The sequence below is a fragment of the Xyrauchen texanus genome, chromosome 13 (assembly GCF_025860055.1).
Source record: "Xyrauchen texanus isolate HMW12.3.18 chromosome 13, RBS_HiC_50CHRs, whole genome shotgun sequence".
In the NCBI taxonomy this organism is placed as follows: domain Eukaryota; kingdom Metazoa; phylum Chordata; class Actinopteri; order Cypriniformes; family Catostomidae; genus Xyrauchen; species Xyrauchen texanus.
This window is the reverse complement of record NC_068288.1, coordinates 23871000-23886462: the sequence shown is the minus strand read 5'-3', so window position 1 is coordinate 23886462 and position 15463 is coordinate 23871000. Positions and strand designations below refer to the sequence as shown.

General features: G+C 35.8%; 1 protein-coding gene across 3 annotated transcripts; it reads right to left on the bottom strand.

Moving 5' to 3' along the window:
• Positions 1 to 1332: 1332 nt before the first annotated feature.
• LOC127654173 (retinal rod rhodopsin-sensitive cGMP 3',5'-cyclic phosphodiesterase subunit delta) lies at positions 1333 to 15356 on the bottom strand. 3 transcript variants are annotated; one of them, XM_052141225.1, is made up of 6 exons: positions 14331 to 14357; positions 10532 to 10544; positions 7122 to 7210; positions 4223 to 4348; positions 1966 to 2071; positions 1333 to 1840 (listed from the first exon to the last, which is right to left on the bottom strand). In XM_052141225.1, exons 3-6 carry the CDS (start codon positions 7201 to 7203, stop codon positions 1759 to 1761), a joined length of 396 nt encoding a protein of 131 aa, XP_051997185.1. In that variant the 5' UTR covers positions 7204 to 7210; positions 10532 to 10544; positions 14331 to 14357; the 3' UTR covers positions 1333 to 1758. The 3 variants fall into 3 exon arrangements, with proteins under 3 accessions (XP_051997185.1, XP_051997182.1, XP_051997184.1); XM_052141222.1 differs by lacking the exons at positions 10532 to 10544; positions 14331 to 14357 and adding an exon at positions 15152 to 15356; XM_052141224.1 differs by lacking the exons at positions 10532 to 10544; positions 14331 to 14357 and adding an exon at positions 15152 to 15356 and having other exon boundaries at positions 4238 to 4348.
• Between the last annotated feature and the right edge of the window lie 107 nt (positions 15357 to 15463).

Sequence of the window (15463 nt, the reverse complement as noted above, 5' to 3'; positions counted from 1 at the left end):
GCTGCAGGAACCTCTGTGAGGGTACAGAATAAAATCACCTCTTTAGTGTAAATTGCTTATGAAAATATTAGAATATGTAATGTACAATATGGTATATTAAGAATTAAGTTATGACAGGCAAGGTTTTAGGGTTAAAGGAGACAACAGCGCCATCATTTGACGATTGAAGGGTATAATTAATCATTTGCATAGAATTTTCCAACTTTATATTTAGTGCTTCCCAATTCAAACATTTATAATTTGATAAATAATAATTTGTAGAGTTTATTCTGATGGAAGTCTACGGATGAGCTACTGTGAATTAAAAACCAACCACTCATACAAGTATTTGGTGAATCGCGAATTTACTGGAAACACAAACATGCGCCATGTCATTAATTTTTTCAGACCCACACCAATTTGTTACAGGTGAGATTACATGTCAAAGGCCCAACCGTTTATAAGATCAGCTGGCATAGCAGTTCAGTGTGGGAACTAAAATAAATAGAGCATGTTGTCATTTATTAGTCTATTATTAATGTATTAGCTTCCTACTTAAAAAATCGAATTCGACTGCGTACATTTTAGTTTAGCTTTGGTAAGTGTCCAGATAGCACATACTAGTTTAATATTCAAGACATTATTTAGCATATGTCAGGAATCCAGGAGAACAGGCATCCAGTCATGTACACACGTGACACTCAACAAGCGACCCTTCTCAAGCTGAACATTACAATGTGTGCACAGTTATCCTTTATATTATTGATAATTTACAAAAAGTGTCAACAAATTAAATATGAACTCACGGTACACTCTTTATTCGCAATGCTTGGAAGTTGCAGTAGCTACCCAAATTCGTCACGGATAACTTCCGCTCCGACAAAAAAGAAACTGTGGGTATTGTAGTGTTCTTGGTTAGTTTCACTTCACAACGTAAGAAACTGTTTTTAAAGATTGTCGGGTTTTGGACGCTATTAGATACTTACATTCTAAACACAAATTTTGACACCATTGTGATAACCATAAAGATTACCTACAAATATATTTTAACTGGATAATGTAATGAAAATGAAATTAAACCTGGCTAGTCTAAAATGAACTGTTAAGGTTGCAGTTTTGCAACTTTAATGCACTGATGACGTGACTTTAAGAACTTGCATCTTTATAAAATGTTAAAAGCTAAATGTTCAGCTGTTTCACACTGATTGATTTTCTGATCTGATTTATACTTTTAATCTAAATTGGCTTTATATTCCACTTACTGTGTGTTATGCACATGTAAATTCAAAGACGCCACTAGTTGAGAGGTGTGAGAGAATGTAAACATACTATAGTCAAATGAAAAGTACAGCATTCATTTATTCCAATATTTTAATCCGTAATTCCATCATGTATTATCAACACAGCCTATTTTACAGTTATGGCTAAAAAAGCAAAACAAAACGAGACCATGATTAACCACAGTCTGGCAGAAAACAGACGATAAACAAGCAGTGTACATTGCGGAATTAAAAGGAGAAGAGAAAAATACACAAACAGAAATGTACACAACCAGGTTGTCATGAGCATCATAGCTCTTATGTACAAGTCTTTATCTGCAATACAAGTGGTGTGATCGTTTGTCTTGACATTGTGTTTTACTGAAATGTTCCTTTTAATGCTGTTTTCACACTGCCTTTAGAAATACTCTGTATGTTGAGTGTCTCCTCTGGCTAGTAAAACCTGTAGTGACTGGGCCATCCTCTGGAGTGACAGTAAAAAAATTAAGGATTCCATGCCTCAGACGTAGAAAAGTCGTACCCGGGACGTGCTGACATGAAGGTCATCATCATAAAACTTGGTCTCTATAACAACATTACCACTGCAAGAGAGGAAATATCATCAAACAATAAACAAATACTATAAATATCTAATTTGAACAAATTACTGAAAATAATAACACAGCACTTGTAATCATACTTGAAAGGAAATTGTTTAACTTCTTACGTTAAGACATTTGCAGGCATCATCTGTGACTCTGGCGCTGCTTCTATCAAAGATTGCCATGTATTTGTAGAATTAGGAATCACAAAGCCAAACTCAAAGAACCATTCTGAAAAAAGACAAAAGTATTTGTGTAAGCACTTAAGCTTTAAGTGCTTCAAATGCAGTAAGCCAACCAGAAGAAAGCACTTTCACTAACAAGCATCCAAAAATCTCCTCATGTCATTTTTTCAAATTTAACATGTCCAATTTTGATCTTATTAGCCAAAATGTAACTTGACAAGTTAAGTCTAGCCAACCTGGTCTCATAGAACTTTATATACATTTTAGCAAACTGACTTGTAAGTGCTGCTCTCTACATATTTGCTGGTTTCCTGGTGAAATGAACACTAGAGGCACTACAACAACTGTGTGGTTTAATCATTGTCTAACAAATTACGAGTAAAATTGCTGATTATGATTTTCTTAAAATAGTTTTCACTCTATTACACCCCCAATGTTATGATATCAAAATACTTTCACTTTAATGCATGAATAAAAAATAAAAAAGATACATTTTAACACTTGTATTACAGACCCACCTACATATACTAATTTGTCATTAGCTTACTTGGTAGCTCACCTTCTAGAGCGTTGGACTTGATGGCTGCGGTTTGAGTCCAGCCAAAGACACACAGAAGTAAAAGTGGCATAGCAGTGACACAAAATTATGTGGATGCTTCAGTTAATGTGAGTTTTGTTTTTGTTTTTTTTTTTGCATTTAAAACACTATCGTTAGGGTTAGATGTTGGTTAAGTGTAAGGATGTCTGTTTTGGTAAACTCACATTTATCTTTTCGGACACTATTGGTTAGGGTTAGGTGTTGGATAAGTACTTATTAAAACATCCATCTAAAATTCACCTTAAAAACTTCTGATTACAATCTAATTTTTGCCCCTCCCCGTGTAATGAAGCACATAAATGTTGCAATGCTCACGTAAATTTCATGAGACCAGGCTGAGCCTAGCATGAGGACATCAAGCACAGATATTTAATATAATCACATTTCACTATGAAGACAATCACTGATCACAATTGCTTTTGCATCATTAATTAGTAGTGAAACATTTTTTGAAAATAATTTTGGGTACAATTTGGATTATGTATAGGGATTTTTAATCCAAAAATGAAAATGATCTCATCATTTACTAACCCTCATGCCATCCCAGATGTGTATGACATTCATTCTTCAGCAGAACATAAACAAAGACTTTTAGAAGAATATTTCAATTCTGCAGGATCATACAATGCAAGTGAATGGTGGTCAGAAGCTCAGAAAAAAATCACATAAAGGCAGCATTATTAGTAATCCACAAGACTCCGGTGGTTAAATCCACTGTTTTACTATAAATCTCCTCTTTCACTTTCACATTCTCTCACCATTCACTTGCATTGTATGATCCTATAGAGCTGAGATATTCTTCTAAAAATCTTTGTTTGTGTTCTGCTTATGAAAGAAAGTCATACACATCCGGGATGGCATGAGGGTGAGTAAATTATATAAATTTTTGGTCGAACCATCCCTTTTAGAAACCTTTATTAGAATAATGCACTTAAATGACACTGAATGGCAACTATTGCAGTTCAGAATATGCTAAAACATAAATTACTCAAGAACCTTAGGATGGGATATCCTATATCCTAGAATTCTCAAATATTCAAATGTTTCAAAACGTGTTAAACGTTACCAGTGCCTCACTTTGACGTTTAAACTTACTGTATGTATGAAACCGACACTGGTCTGAAGGTTTAAATCACCTCCTAAAACATGATGAAGAGTGTTTCATGGAATATTGTGACTATTCAAAATCTACAAGACACTAGAAGTTAATATAGGATAATATTTTGCCAATCTTTTATCATTACTTTAGCCTTTATCCTAAATTTAGGCAGAGTTTATAGTATAGTTTTAGCTATGTTTTTTTAACAGAGCATACAATATTCAGTGTTGATTTCTTTATCTAAATTTATAAAGGGAAAAACAAGTGTTGTAATAAACCTTTTAAAATAAGGCAATCACCTCCATTTAAATATGGAATAATGGAATAATGCCATTTTCTCAAATCCTTGCTTGAGAAGATATCACAGCTTGTCATAACATTTTGTAGATATTTCAGAACCAGACACATCTTACAAAAGGGACCTTGAATGTTGTGTTTACTATTATCAGCACTATTTCCTATCATTATCAGTAGAATGTGTGGGAAAGAACAAGAACAACCTTCTAGGCACTGGCCTTTAAAGAAAACTTTTTGCTCCAGTCGGAATTTTTCCAGTTTTTCTACTGAAGAAAAATTCAGCTCTCTGGAAACAGCTTTACATTTCAGGATCTTCTTAGGAACCCGGGCTGAAAATGCACAGAAATAAATGAATCTGTTAATTACTAGACATGGCACATTGCACAAAAAAGTGAAAACAGTCCAGTCTTGACCTCACTAGTTTCCATTCAAGTTGCAAAAGTAATTTATGATAATAAAGCCACATTTCCACCCAGGTGTTCAAAAGAACAAAATCGTCACTTCCGGATAAACTGTAATTATATCCGGAAAAGTTAAGTATGGAGTGCCACAGGGATCAGTTTTAGGGCCTCTGCTTTTCTCCTTATAAATGTTTCCCCTGGGAGATATTATCAGGAATCGTTGAATACGTTTTCACTGTTATGCTGACGATACCCTACTTTATATTTTTTCGAAACCCACCGAAATTTATCAATTCTCCAAATTAGCAGAGGGTATCAATAAAATCAAAGATTGGATGGCCAAATATTTTCTTCTACTCAATTCTGACAAAATTAGGCAGCTAAAATATGATTTGACTCTCGATGGATGTACTGTTACATCGTCTTCTACAGTGAAGAACTTAGGTGTTATATTTGATACCAATCAGTCCTTTGAAAATCTAATTTCCAATGTTTATAGAACAGCATTCTTCCACCACAGAAATACTGCTAAGTTACGACACATGCTCTTTGTTGCTGATGCTGAAAAACTAATTAATGCGTTCATGACATCAAGACTGCATTAAAGGGAGGATGTCCTGCAAGTTCAATAAATACATTTCAATTGGTTCAAAATGCTGCAGCCAGAGTGCTGATTAAAACCAAGAATATGATCATATTAGCCCCATTTTATCATCGTTACATTGGCTACCTGTTAAATTTCATATTAATTTTTAACATTTTGTTAACTACACACAAAGCTTTGAACGGTCTAGCTCCGCAGTACTTAAGTGACCTTCCATCACGATATATTCCATCACGTTCATTATAATCGAAAACTTCTGGCCTATTAATAGTTCCTAGAATATAAAAATCCACAAAATGAGGTAGATCCTTTTCCTATTTTGCTCCTAAACTATGGAATAGTCTCCTTAACATTGTTCGAGATCCAGACACACTCCCTCAGTTTAAGTCTAGACTAAAGACTCATCTATTTAGCCAGGCATACACCTAATTTATCCATCAACTCAAAATTAGGCTGCTTTAGTTAGATCTGCCGGAACCAGAAACATTTATCATGATCTATAACTCTTTTTTTCCTGTCTCAACCTGGCGATCATTTACCGAGGTTACCAGAGCTGGCAAAATCCAGCTCTGTTCCTGCTTGGTATCGGACTCCACAGCTACGTGTCTCTGAGTGATGAAGACAAAATGCAGCAGATGCCAGCCAGACATCACGTCAATCAATTACTATGTACTCCAGAGGATGAACTGATGCCAACTCCAACAATAAGACATGGGATACTTCAAATGCCACTGCCTGAACCTTGGATTTATGATAGACCTCACCGAAATGACCTGCAGGTTGAACTGTGATTCACCTCACTGATCTCTGCCTGCATCACCTTGGTCTAATGATGGACTACACTCTTAAAATGGAATGCATATGCTATCAATTAATTGCCAACAAAAGCCTTTATCAGCCAACTAACAAAGGACAATGCATCTATGTGAACTTCTGCAGATAATCCAGGATGAGCTTCAAAATATATTAGTCATTAATCTTACCGTTCATACAAAATCTTTGTTTAAACACTGGCCTTTAACACTAACTTAGTTTACTCATTTTAACTGCACTGCACAGCACACAAATAACTAATATTGGCATTACATTCATGCTATTTAGCCAGAGGGGAACTGGCCCCCACAGTGAGTCTGGTTTCTCCCAAGGTTATTTTTCTCCTTTAATCAACATCTTATGGAGTTTTGTGTTCCTTGCCACAGTTGCGTTCGCCTTGCTCACTGGGGTTCCAAATACAATTATTATTTAATTATTTATGTACATACACAATTTACTATCATGTACACAATGATGACTCTAAGACTTTATAGATATTACAGTTTATTTTTCTGTAAATGCATGATTTTATGTAAAGCTGCTTTGAAACGACTTGTGTTGTGAAAAGTGCTATACAAATAAAAATTACTTGACTTGACTGTAGCCACTGTGACTCTTCTATCAATAACATACTCGCAGTTTAGAGCACACACACAAAACACTGTAAAGAACTTGTCTCATGTCTGGGAACAACAACACGTCACAAAGTTCTGGGAGCTATCTGTGTGTGCGTTCCTCCTTCCTCATGATTTTACCATTGCAGATATTTAATACATTTTTCTTAAAGTGACAATAAACCTGTTTGTATTAGACTTATTTGCTCTGCATCCTCTTTGCAGGCTTTGTATTGCAGGACACCATTATTTCAGGATGACCAGAGCAACATTTCAGATGATTGGTCCACTGGTTAGTCCAGTTATAAGTGAATAATTCAGTCACATTACTTTTTGTATGCACATCTAGTAATAAATTCCCTAGGAGTTATTTTGGTATATGTGTTTCCATCATAATTTAGGCACATTTCTTCTTATCGAATAAAAATGTTTTCCATCTCAAGTGAGCGTATACGTGCACATTTTGGAAATGTTATTTGCATCTTGGTATTTCCATCCAGCAGTTTTTATGTGACATCCCAAAATGTGCAGTAAAATAAAAGGAATGAAACCAAACTACTGACATCGCTGCAAAGGGCAGTGAAGTAGTGGACATCAGAGAAGAATTAGATTAGCTCATTCATTAAATGTTTTAAATCTTTGATCCAAGGTAATGCTGAGAACCACAAACCTTCATGTTCTACTCCAGGAAGGGAGAGGTCTTCAGTTCCCTGCCAGAGCACCTTCCCTGTCTCTGCATCTCGAAGATTCATCCAGTTTCTAAAGACAAGTTAAGGCATACTGAACAGAATGACAAATATGTCCTCTTATTTCAGGGCCATCATTGTAGAAAACAGGAAAAGATAAAAGGATGCACTTGTATCTCAATGGGGGATATGACTTAGAGGTCCACACCAATTTGATCAATAAAATTCAAATTTTGTGTTGGGCTCATCATGATTAATGTCCTCAGCATTCAGGAGCAATAATGCAATTACAAAAGTAATAAATACAATAAAATTTGATCCAAGTACCCCTAGCTAACTTAAAAAGGCCATACTTGAAGTCTAGAAACAGCCTGATCTGTCTGTTGGACAATGGTTTGTGACTATGCACTGTAGTACTCTGTGTCAATGGCATCTGACTTCATCTTCAGACCACCTGTATGAGCCGTTCAGGCTGCTAGACCACATTCACAATGAGGCTACGTATGTCAATACAGGTGCACGGCACATGCCCTAGTTACCAACCCCCTGAGACCTCAGTCAGGACTGCACAAGTGTGCTACATGTATCACTAATCCTAATCTAGCTCTCAAGCATTGACAGCAACACATAAATGCTCCGTACCACTTCCAAATCCTTACGTTTTACCTTTTTGGAATTATACTGCTAACAGTAAAAATAATTTATTCAAATTTGTATAATCTTGGTAAGATAGTTGGCCTATTAAAAATTATTATATTTGTATTACATACTAATTACATAGTTTCCATCTCATTTATATGGTGAATATATTTTAGATGGAACAATTTTGTGGCATTAAATACTACAAATAAATCCCGAGACATAAATCACCAATGTTATTCATTCTCAGTCCAGAATTATATGCTACTGAAGCCTTATTTATACAATGGAAGAAGACACACTTTTTTCTCCTGAACAACCAAAGCACCCTAGGTGAACTAAGCCTGTGTTTATGCTATGTGGAATGGAATTTATCATTATTATTAGTTTGTTGAGGAAAATACTGTAAAAACATTAGGTCCAAACTACCAACCATCAATGTTCTTTGACAAGCCGAATTTTCTTGGTCAAGAATTTCTGGGATGTGCGCAAACAGGAGAAATATCACCAAATGACTACCTTAGCAGAACAAACACATCAGTGAATTTTGTAATAATATTTATGCAAACTAAAAGATGCCTGTTCACACAGTAATTATACTGTAAATTAGCCTTTAGCACATGAGAAGAACTGGACCAAATTCAACCAAGAGGTGGTATTTGACTGAAATAATACCACCTCTTTATGGAGGAAGTGTACACAAGAAAAAAACATCTAATTCTCTATAAACTGAGCACATTCATAATCATACTAATCTAATGGCAAACTGAAGGCTTATGGATTTGGTGCATAAATCAAGTAAATCGTTTATTAAGGCAAGAGGCATAATTCCGATTTATAATCCGATTATTCCATTTATTTTCTGCCCCGTTTTAATTTGTTATATTCCACTCTGAATTTTAAACTCAACAAATTAGGACAAATTAGGAGGCTTTAAAACAATAATTATTGACTTAAAGGGCTAGTTCACACCAAAAAAAAATGTATCTTATGATTTACTCACACATAGATGTGTATATGACTGACTTTCTTCTGCGGAACACAAATTAAGATTTTTCGAAGAATATTTCTACTCTGTAAATCCTCGCAATGCAAGCGAATAGGTACCAAAATTGTGAGGCTTCAAAAAGCACATAAAGGCATCAAAAAAGTAATCCATACGACTCCAGTGTTTTAATCCATATCTTCAGAATTGATATAATTGATGTGGGTGAGAAACAGATCAATAATTTGTTTGTACTGGATTTTATTGCCATATCAGCTTCAAAAGTTATTTCATGGCAAATTCAGGAAGTAATCAAACAATTGATAAATCCAACACATTTTGTAAAAAAAAAAATTATAATACACACAAAAAATTGAAAGGTTAGTCAAACCTATAAAATATGTCAATTCTATAAAAGATTCTTTAACTGTACTTGTGATACAAATTAAAAATCTAACAAAACAAGTCTTTCAAAGTATTTCCTGAAAAAAATAATTGTCTCATGACATTAAAGACAGGGCAGAACAAAAGCATATGTTTTACAGTCAGATCCCAATATTGGCATTTTGGTGATTCTTCCCCCTTCAATAAATACACATGGGTCAGTCTGGTATGGCCTATAAAAATTATTTTGTACTACGCTGTGTACCAAAGTTCAAGCTTGTTAAATTCTGAACCGTGAATTCGTACAAGAGGACGTGCGACCAATGGGAGACCGAAACGTCACACGCTGACCTCTTGGCTCAATTCAAAGGATACATATTTCAAAACTGTGAGATTTATTGTTGCAAGAAAGTGATTAGACAATACCCTAGGACATTTTTATGTAATATTAATTGTTATTTATTATTTACTTACAACAGAGGCCCTCCCGCATGACATCATATCCTGGTTCATTGTGATGTCCAAAAAATTTGCATGCTCAAAGACTTGTGTGACCGCCCCTTTAGGCTGCACAATAGTGGTTAAAATGATAATGATTATTTTGCTCAAAATATTTATCAGGACTATTAATCGCGATTTTTCTGCCCTTTGAGATTTATTTATTTATTTTTAATTACAGGGCTGCACGATCTGTACAAACATACTGTTAACACTGCTCTGATATCAATTCAAGGTGTTTAAACTACAAACTTACATTATTTTACCAAAATGATGTCATGTTTTGCCCATGCTTTACTTCCAATATTTCTCTGTAGGGTTTTCACACTTAAGTTCCCTTTAAAAAAGATTTATTATTATAATTTCAAAAAACAATAGTAATATATTTCTGTAATAATTTAGCAGGCTGCAATGCTTTCTTGCCTTAATCCTTTATTTTGACAGGGAAAATAATTATGTGTATTTTGTTTCTGTTGACAAAAGCTTTGACAGGCTCTGGTGCTCCATCCAAACATTGGAAAATACTCCCATCTCCTCGGCCCACAAAATTTTTTTAGCCCTAGTAATGACCAAAGATACTTGAAATTACACAAATGTACAATTGAAGTAAATCTGGAGTGCTTTTTAAAGTGGTCAGTGTGCGTTAATGGCACACACAAACCAAACCAAACTCAGAGCACAGCTGTTCTGAAATTCATAATGACAGCACAAGATGGAATTCATGTCACTTAAGCATAGAACTGCTGTAACATCATGCTGCATACAAAGTTTATTCTGCATACTTGCTGCCTAATCTTAATGGCTTTTAACCGACAGCGCTGTTAAATTAATGGAACTCTTATTGAAACGGGTCTCAGAACAGTTTGAAAAACCTAATTTTCATCCTACCTCTGTATTGTCTCTGAAAGCAGAATTTTCCATCTTTCTAATGTGAGCCTTGTGTAATCAAAGTGGCATATGACACTCAAACTATTGTGGCTCTTTATTTTAACACATGCTTGAATGTGAAATGTGGTGCCAAATGAATGTGATGAACTTTTGAAGAGAGTGTGATTTGTCAGTTGAGTTCAAATATAAACTTCAAAATAGCTTGTGATTTGGTCTGTCATACATAAACACAGCCTATAATAAAAATGAGTAACAATTTGCAACTTTACATGGCTGACAATTTCTGTTTGCTAGCTCACTAATATCGCAGACATTTATGCTTAATTAACTGCGAGAGGCAGAAACTGTGATCGCAGTTAAAATACGATTAATTGTGCATCCCTATATAACATGCTTTTTTCCCCACTTTTTTCAAAATATTTCTGTGGACCCCCTAGCACCCCCTTGGCAGGTCCGTGGACCCCATTTTGAAAACCCCTGTGTACACCACTTAATTGTGTATAGATTTGAAAGGATAAATGTCTATTTTTCTAATGACAGGATTTATTTCAAATAACTTGTTATTATGACATTCTTCCCATTCCGCTTGCCATTTATTAAATATATAGTTGTTAAATAAGGGCTTGAGGTCTGAAGGTGGGATTTGGCAGGCTCTAATTCTTTCCATGAGAGCTTTTTTAGCAACAATGTCTGCTTGTTTGCTCATTGCCAAAAACACTGCTATGTCCTGGAATCCAACAGAAGCTTGTGTTGTAATAGTGTCTCTGTAGCTTATTTGCTTTTATTAAATATAAACAGTAATGGGGTGATCTGACTTCAAAAATTCCAGTGCTTGAAGGCAGGATTTTGAGTCAGTGAATACTATGAAGTTCCATTCTTCTGCATTTTCTATATGCTCCAGAGCAAGTAGTAGAGCACAGGCTTCTGCTGTAAAATTTTAATTTTGGCCTGGGATACAAATGCCATAGTGTTGGTGACCGATCACTGCTGCTGCAGATACACCATTGTCTATGTTTTTACCCATTTGAGTATATAGGTTTATGATTGAGGAAAAGGCTTCTTTTGTCAAAGATATGATGTTGATATATATGTGGAAATTTTTCAGCCTTCTTATTTCATGTCAACTCCATATTGATGCATAACTTTAAACTCAGAAGTATGTCTGGCATAGAACGTCAGAATTGATGTCCAAGTTTTCTAAATGAGGTCTGATGTATATTCCAAAGGGCATGATATGGGTGGGTCTGGCCTCATACAAATGCAAATACTGTGGGTGGAAGATTGGCATGCAGGCTGGGTTGTGTTGGTTTGTCTTTATCTTAATTGCAAATTGAAAAGCTAATTTCAGTTGTCTAATTTGAAGAGGTGGTTAATTTCCTTCTGTGTAAAGACTTTGTACAGGAGAACTCCTGAAAGCCCCAAATGCAAGTCTCAAACCTTGATGATGCACAGTATCAAGCATTTGTAGGCACGATTTTCTGGCATATCCGGAAACTATACTTCCATTATCCAGTCGGGAGCAGACCAACAGTCTGTAGAGCTGCAAAAGGACAGTGCAATCTGCACCCCTTTTTGTTTTTGCTTGAACATTATTAATGTCCAAAGCTTTTAAACATCTGCTCCATAGAGATTTTATATATGGGATGAAAGTAATTTTGTTACCCAGGTGTAGTCCTAGAAATGTAACTTCTTTAACAACTTTGATAGGCTCTTCATCAATGAACAGTTTCAGGTCATGATACAAGGACCGTAGAAAGCAGAAATGAATACATACAGTTTTGGAGAATCTAAAGCCAAGTTAGAGTGGAGATTGACTGAGCAGGGAAGATCATTTATAGTAAAAAAAGGACTAAAATATTGATCTGTTTCTCACCACACCTATCATATCGCTTCTGAAGATATGGATTTAACCACCTGAGTCTTATGGATTACTTTAATGCAGATTTATGTGATTTTTGGAGCTTCAAAATTTTGCAACTTCATTCGCTTGCATTGTATGGACCAAAAGAGCTGAGAGTTTCTTCTAAAAAATGTAATTTGAGTTAAGCAGATCAAAGAAAGGCATGCACATCTGCGATGTCATAAGGGTGAGTAAATGAAAAGAGAATTTTCATTTTTGGGTGAACTATCCCTTAAAGTGATAGGCTCCGCAACTGACCACAACTGCATTTAAGATACGTGGTGACGGATGTCTGTAGGATCACACCTGCTAAGCACAGCAGTGACAAGCCGAGAGAGTCACAGGGGAGAGATGCTTTTCCTCACAAACACTGCCACAGTTTAGGTAATTAGTACCCCCAGTGCCACTGCTTTCATGGAAGCAACATTAATATTGAAAAAGTAATTCATTGTTACTCATTGTTGCTATTTACAGTCTGTTGTTATTGGTGCAAAACAGCGATGGAAAAGCTGTCAAAAGCATCATGGATCAGTACATAAAAAAATCACTTTATGCTGCTTTATTTTAAAATTGTGTCTGTGGATCTCTCTTAAAGAGTTTAAGGATTCATGCTGACACATGCTGATGCCGAGACACACACACACACACACACACACACACACACTTGTTGTGTTTCCATGTTTTATGGGGACTTTCCATAGACATAATGGTTTTTATACTGTACAAACTTTATATTCTATCCCCTAAACCTAACCCTACCCCTAAACCTAACCCTCACAGAAAACTTTCTGCATTTTTACATTTTCAAAAAACATAATTTAGTATGATTTATAAGCTGTTTTCCTCATGGGGACCGACAAAATGTCCCCACAAGGTCAAACATTTCGGGTTTTACTATCCCTATGGGGACATTTGGTCCCCACAAAGTGATAAATACACGCTCACACACACACACACACACACACACACACACACACACACACACACACACACACACACACACACACAACTAGGATGCAGGACACAAAATCCACACTCCCTCCAAATTCTATATGTGCACAGCTCTTTACTTTCAGAAAACTTCTAATGCATGGCCAGCTTTCACTGCTACAGAATATGTCAAACAGTAAACGAATCAGCTAAATAGTTTAGCACTTCTAACACAGAGTCTGGCAAAGGCTACGAGATCTGTGTTTTTTCATATTTTAAGTCACTGTATTTTGTAGTCACTCAAGGGGATGGTGCTTTGCACACCGTAGTCACAACTGGAGCACACTGGGGTAAAAACCCCACAAGACAGATATGATGAGGCCTGGAGATAAAATAGCAGGACAGTCTTTGATAATCAGTCTATGTCACGCAACTATATTGTGCTAGATTCACACTAATATAAAGAGATGTGCTATCCTAAGAAGGCACATATTTGGTGGTTTTCACATGAAAGCAGCTGAGCTCAAACTTACATACATTGCATTACATGTCTGAATTTCTTATCCATAAACTCAAGTCCAAGTCTATCTCTTTCAGATTTGACAATATTTTTGTACATTATCATTTTCCACAGCTTTGCCCATGTGAGGAGCATAAGGCAGCAAATCCATGTCCTTTCAAATCAAGGATTTAAGAATTACCAGCCAGTAAGACACACGCTTGCTTTTTCAGAGGTCACAGAGGACAGACCTATTTCTACCTGAAGTATTAAAAGAACAGAATACACCAAGATTGACAGGTCAGACCAAATGCTCCATAATTGTCCATTTCTCAAACCACTATCCCCCATACAAAACGCTCTGGTACTAGTGCCATAATTCTTTATAGATTTACAGAGCCAATTATAGAAACACTAGCCAATGTTATGTAATGGTGATGGCAGGCACAAACTGTGTGAGGAGATTTCACCTGGTTAATAAAGCTGATCCCAAGAATCAGGTGCCTGACACAATGTCGTTGTTTCCTGAGGCCCATGTGTACCTGTACAGAACTTTCAGCTTTAAAGCAAACTACAGCACTATACAGTTAGTTACTGATACTGAAATGCTCACTAATATGTCAAATGTGTCCATAATCAAATAAGCACCATTAGATTGCTTTGAAAGTACGTGACTGAAATGTTTAGCTAATTTATAACTGTGCCAGTAAATTACTAATTACATACCAGTAACAACAACAACAACAACAACAACAACAACAAAAACATGTATGTACACCAGTAAAAATAAGCATATATATATACTCTATATCTCTAAATTATGGAATAACCCTTTAAACATTAAATAGGAATTCAATTACTTACAAAGAGTTTTAATGCATCAGTGGATGTTAAAACGTGTTAAACCAGGCTGCAGGTATCTGAAAATCCGAAATTTGCTATTCGCTGACAACCTGACACCAAGGATGATAACACATAGCTTTTAAAAACAATAAAACCCATTTGGGTTTAAAAATGGATATGGTTGAAATAGATATCAGGCAGGTATTACAAAATCATACCTAACACAGCATGATATGATATCACAGAGATATATGTTACTGGTCCACATCCCTCTGCCCTGCTGACTCCGAAACAAACCTCTCAAACAGAATCATTAGTTTTAGCAACCTGGTTTCATAATGGCTGAAAACATAGACCCGAAATTTGACAGCTAGTTACGATTTAAAGTTGACTGACAACGAGGTTTGCAGCTATCAGGCTAATCTGTCCCAGCATCACTTAAGGATACAGTTTAAACCCCTTCAAAATCTCTTTCGCTCTGTCTTCCTTCGAAGACATATTTTCCTCCATATCTTCAACTTCAGCAGATGAAAAAAGACGAATTAAAACGTTTCGGTGAAGAATAACTAAAAGATATCGTCCAAAATAGCTTGTTAATTACAGAAAAGAGATAGAGATCCAGCATTAATCTGAACGATTACTCTTGATCCGCTCACAACCTACTGTAAATAGACTTTGTGGGAGTTGACAGTTGACGCAGCCAATCAATTTGCGAGCCTCTCTGAAGGCCTGGATTAAAATGGATCAATCACATCCAAGA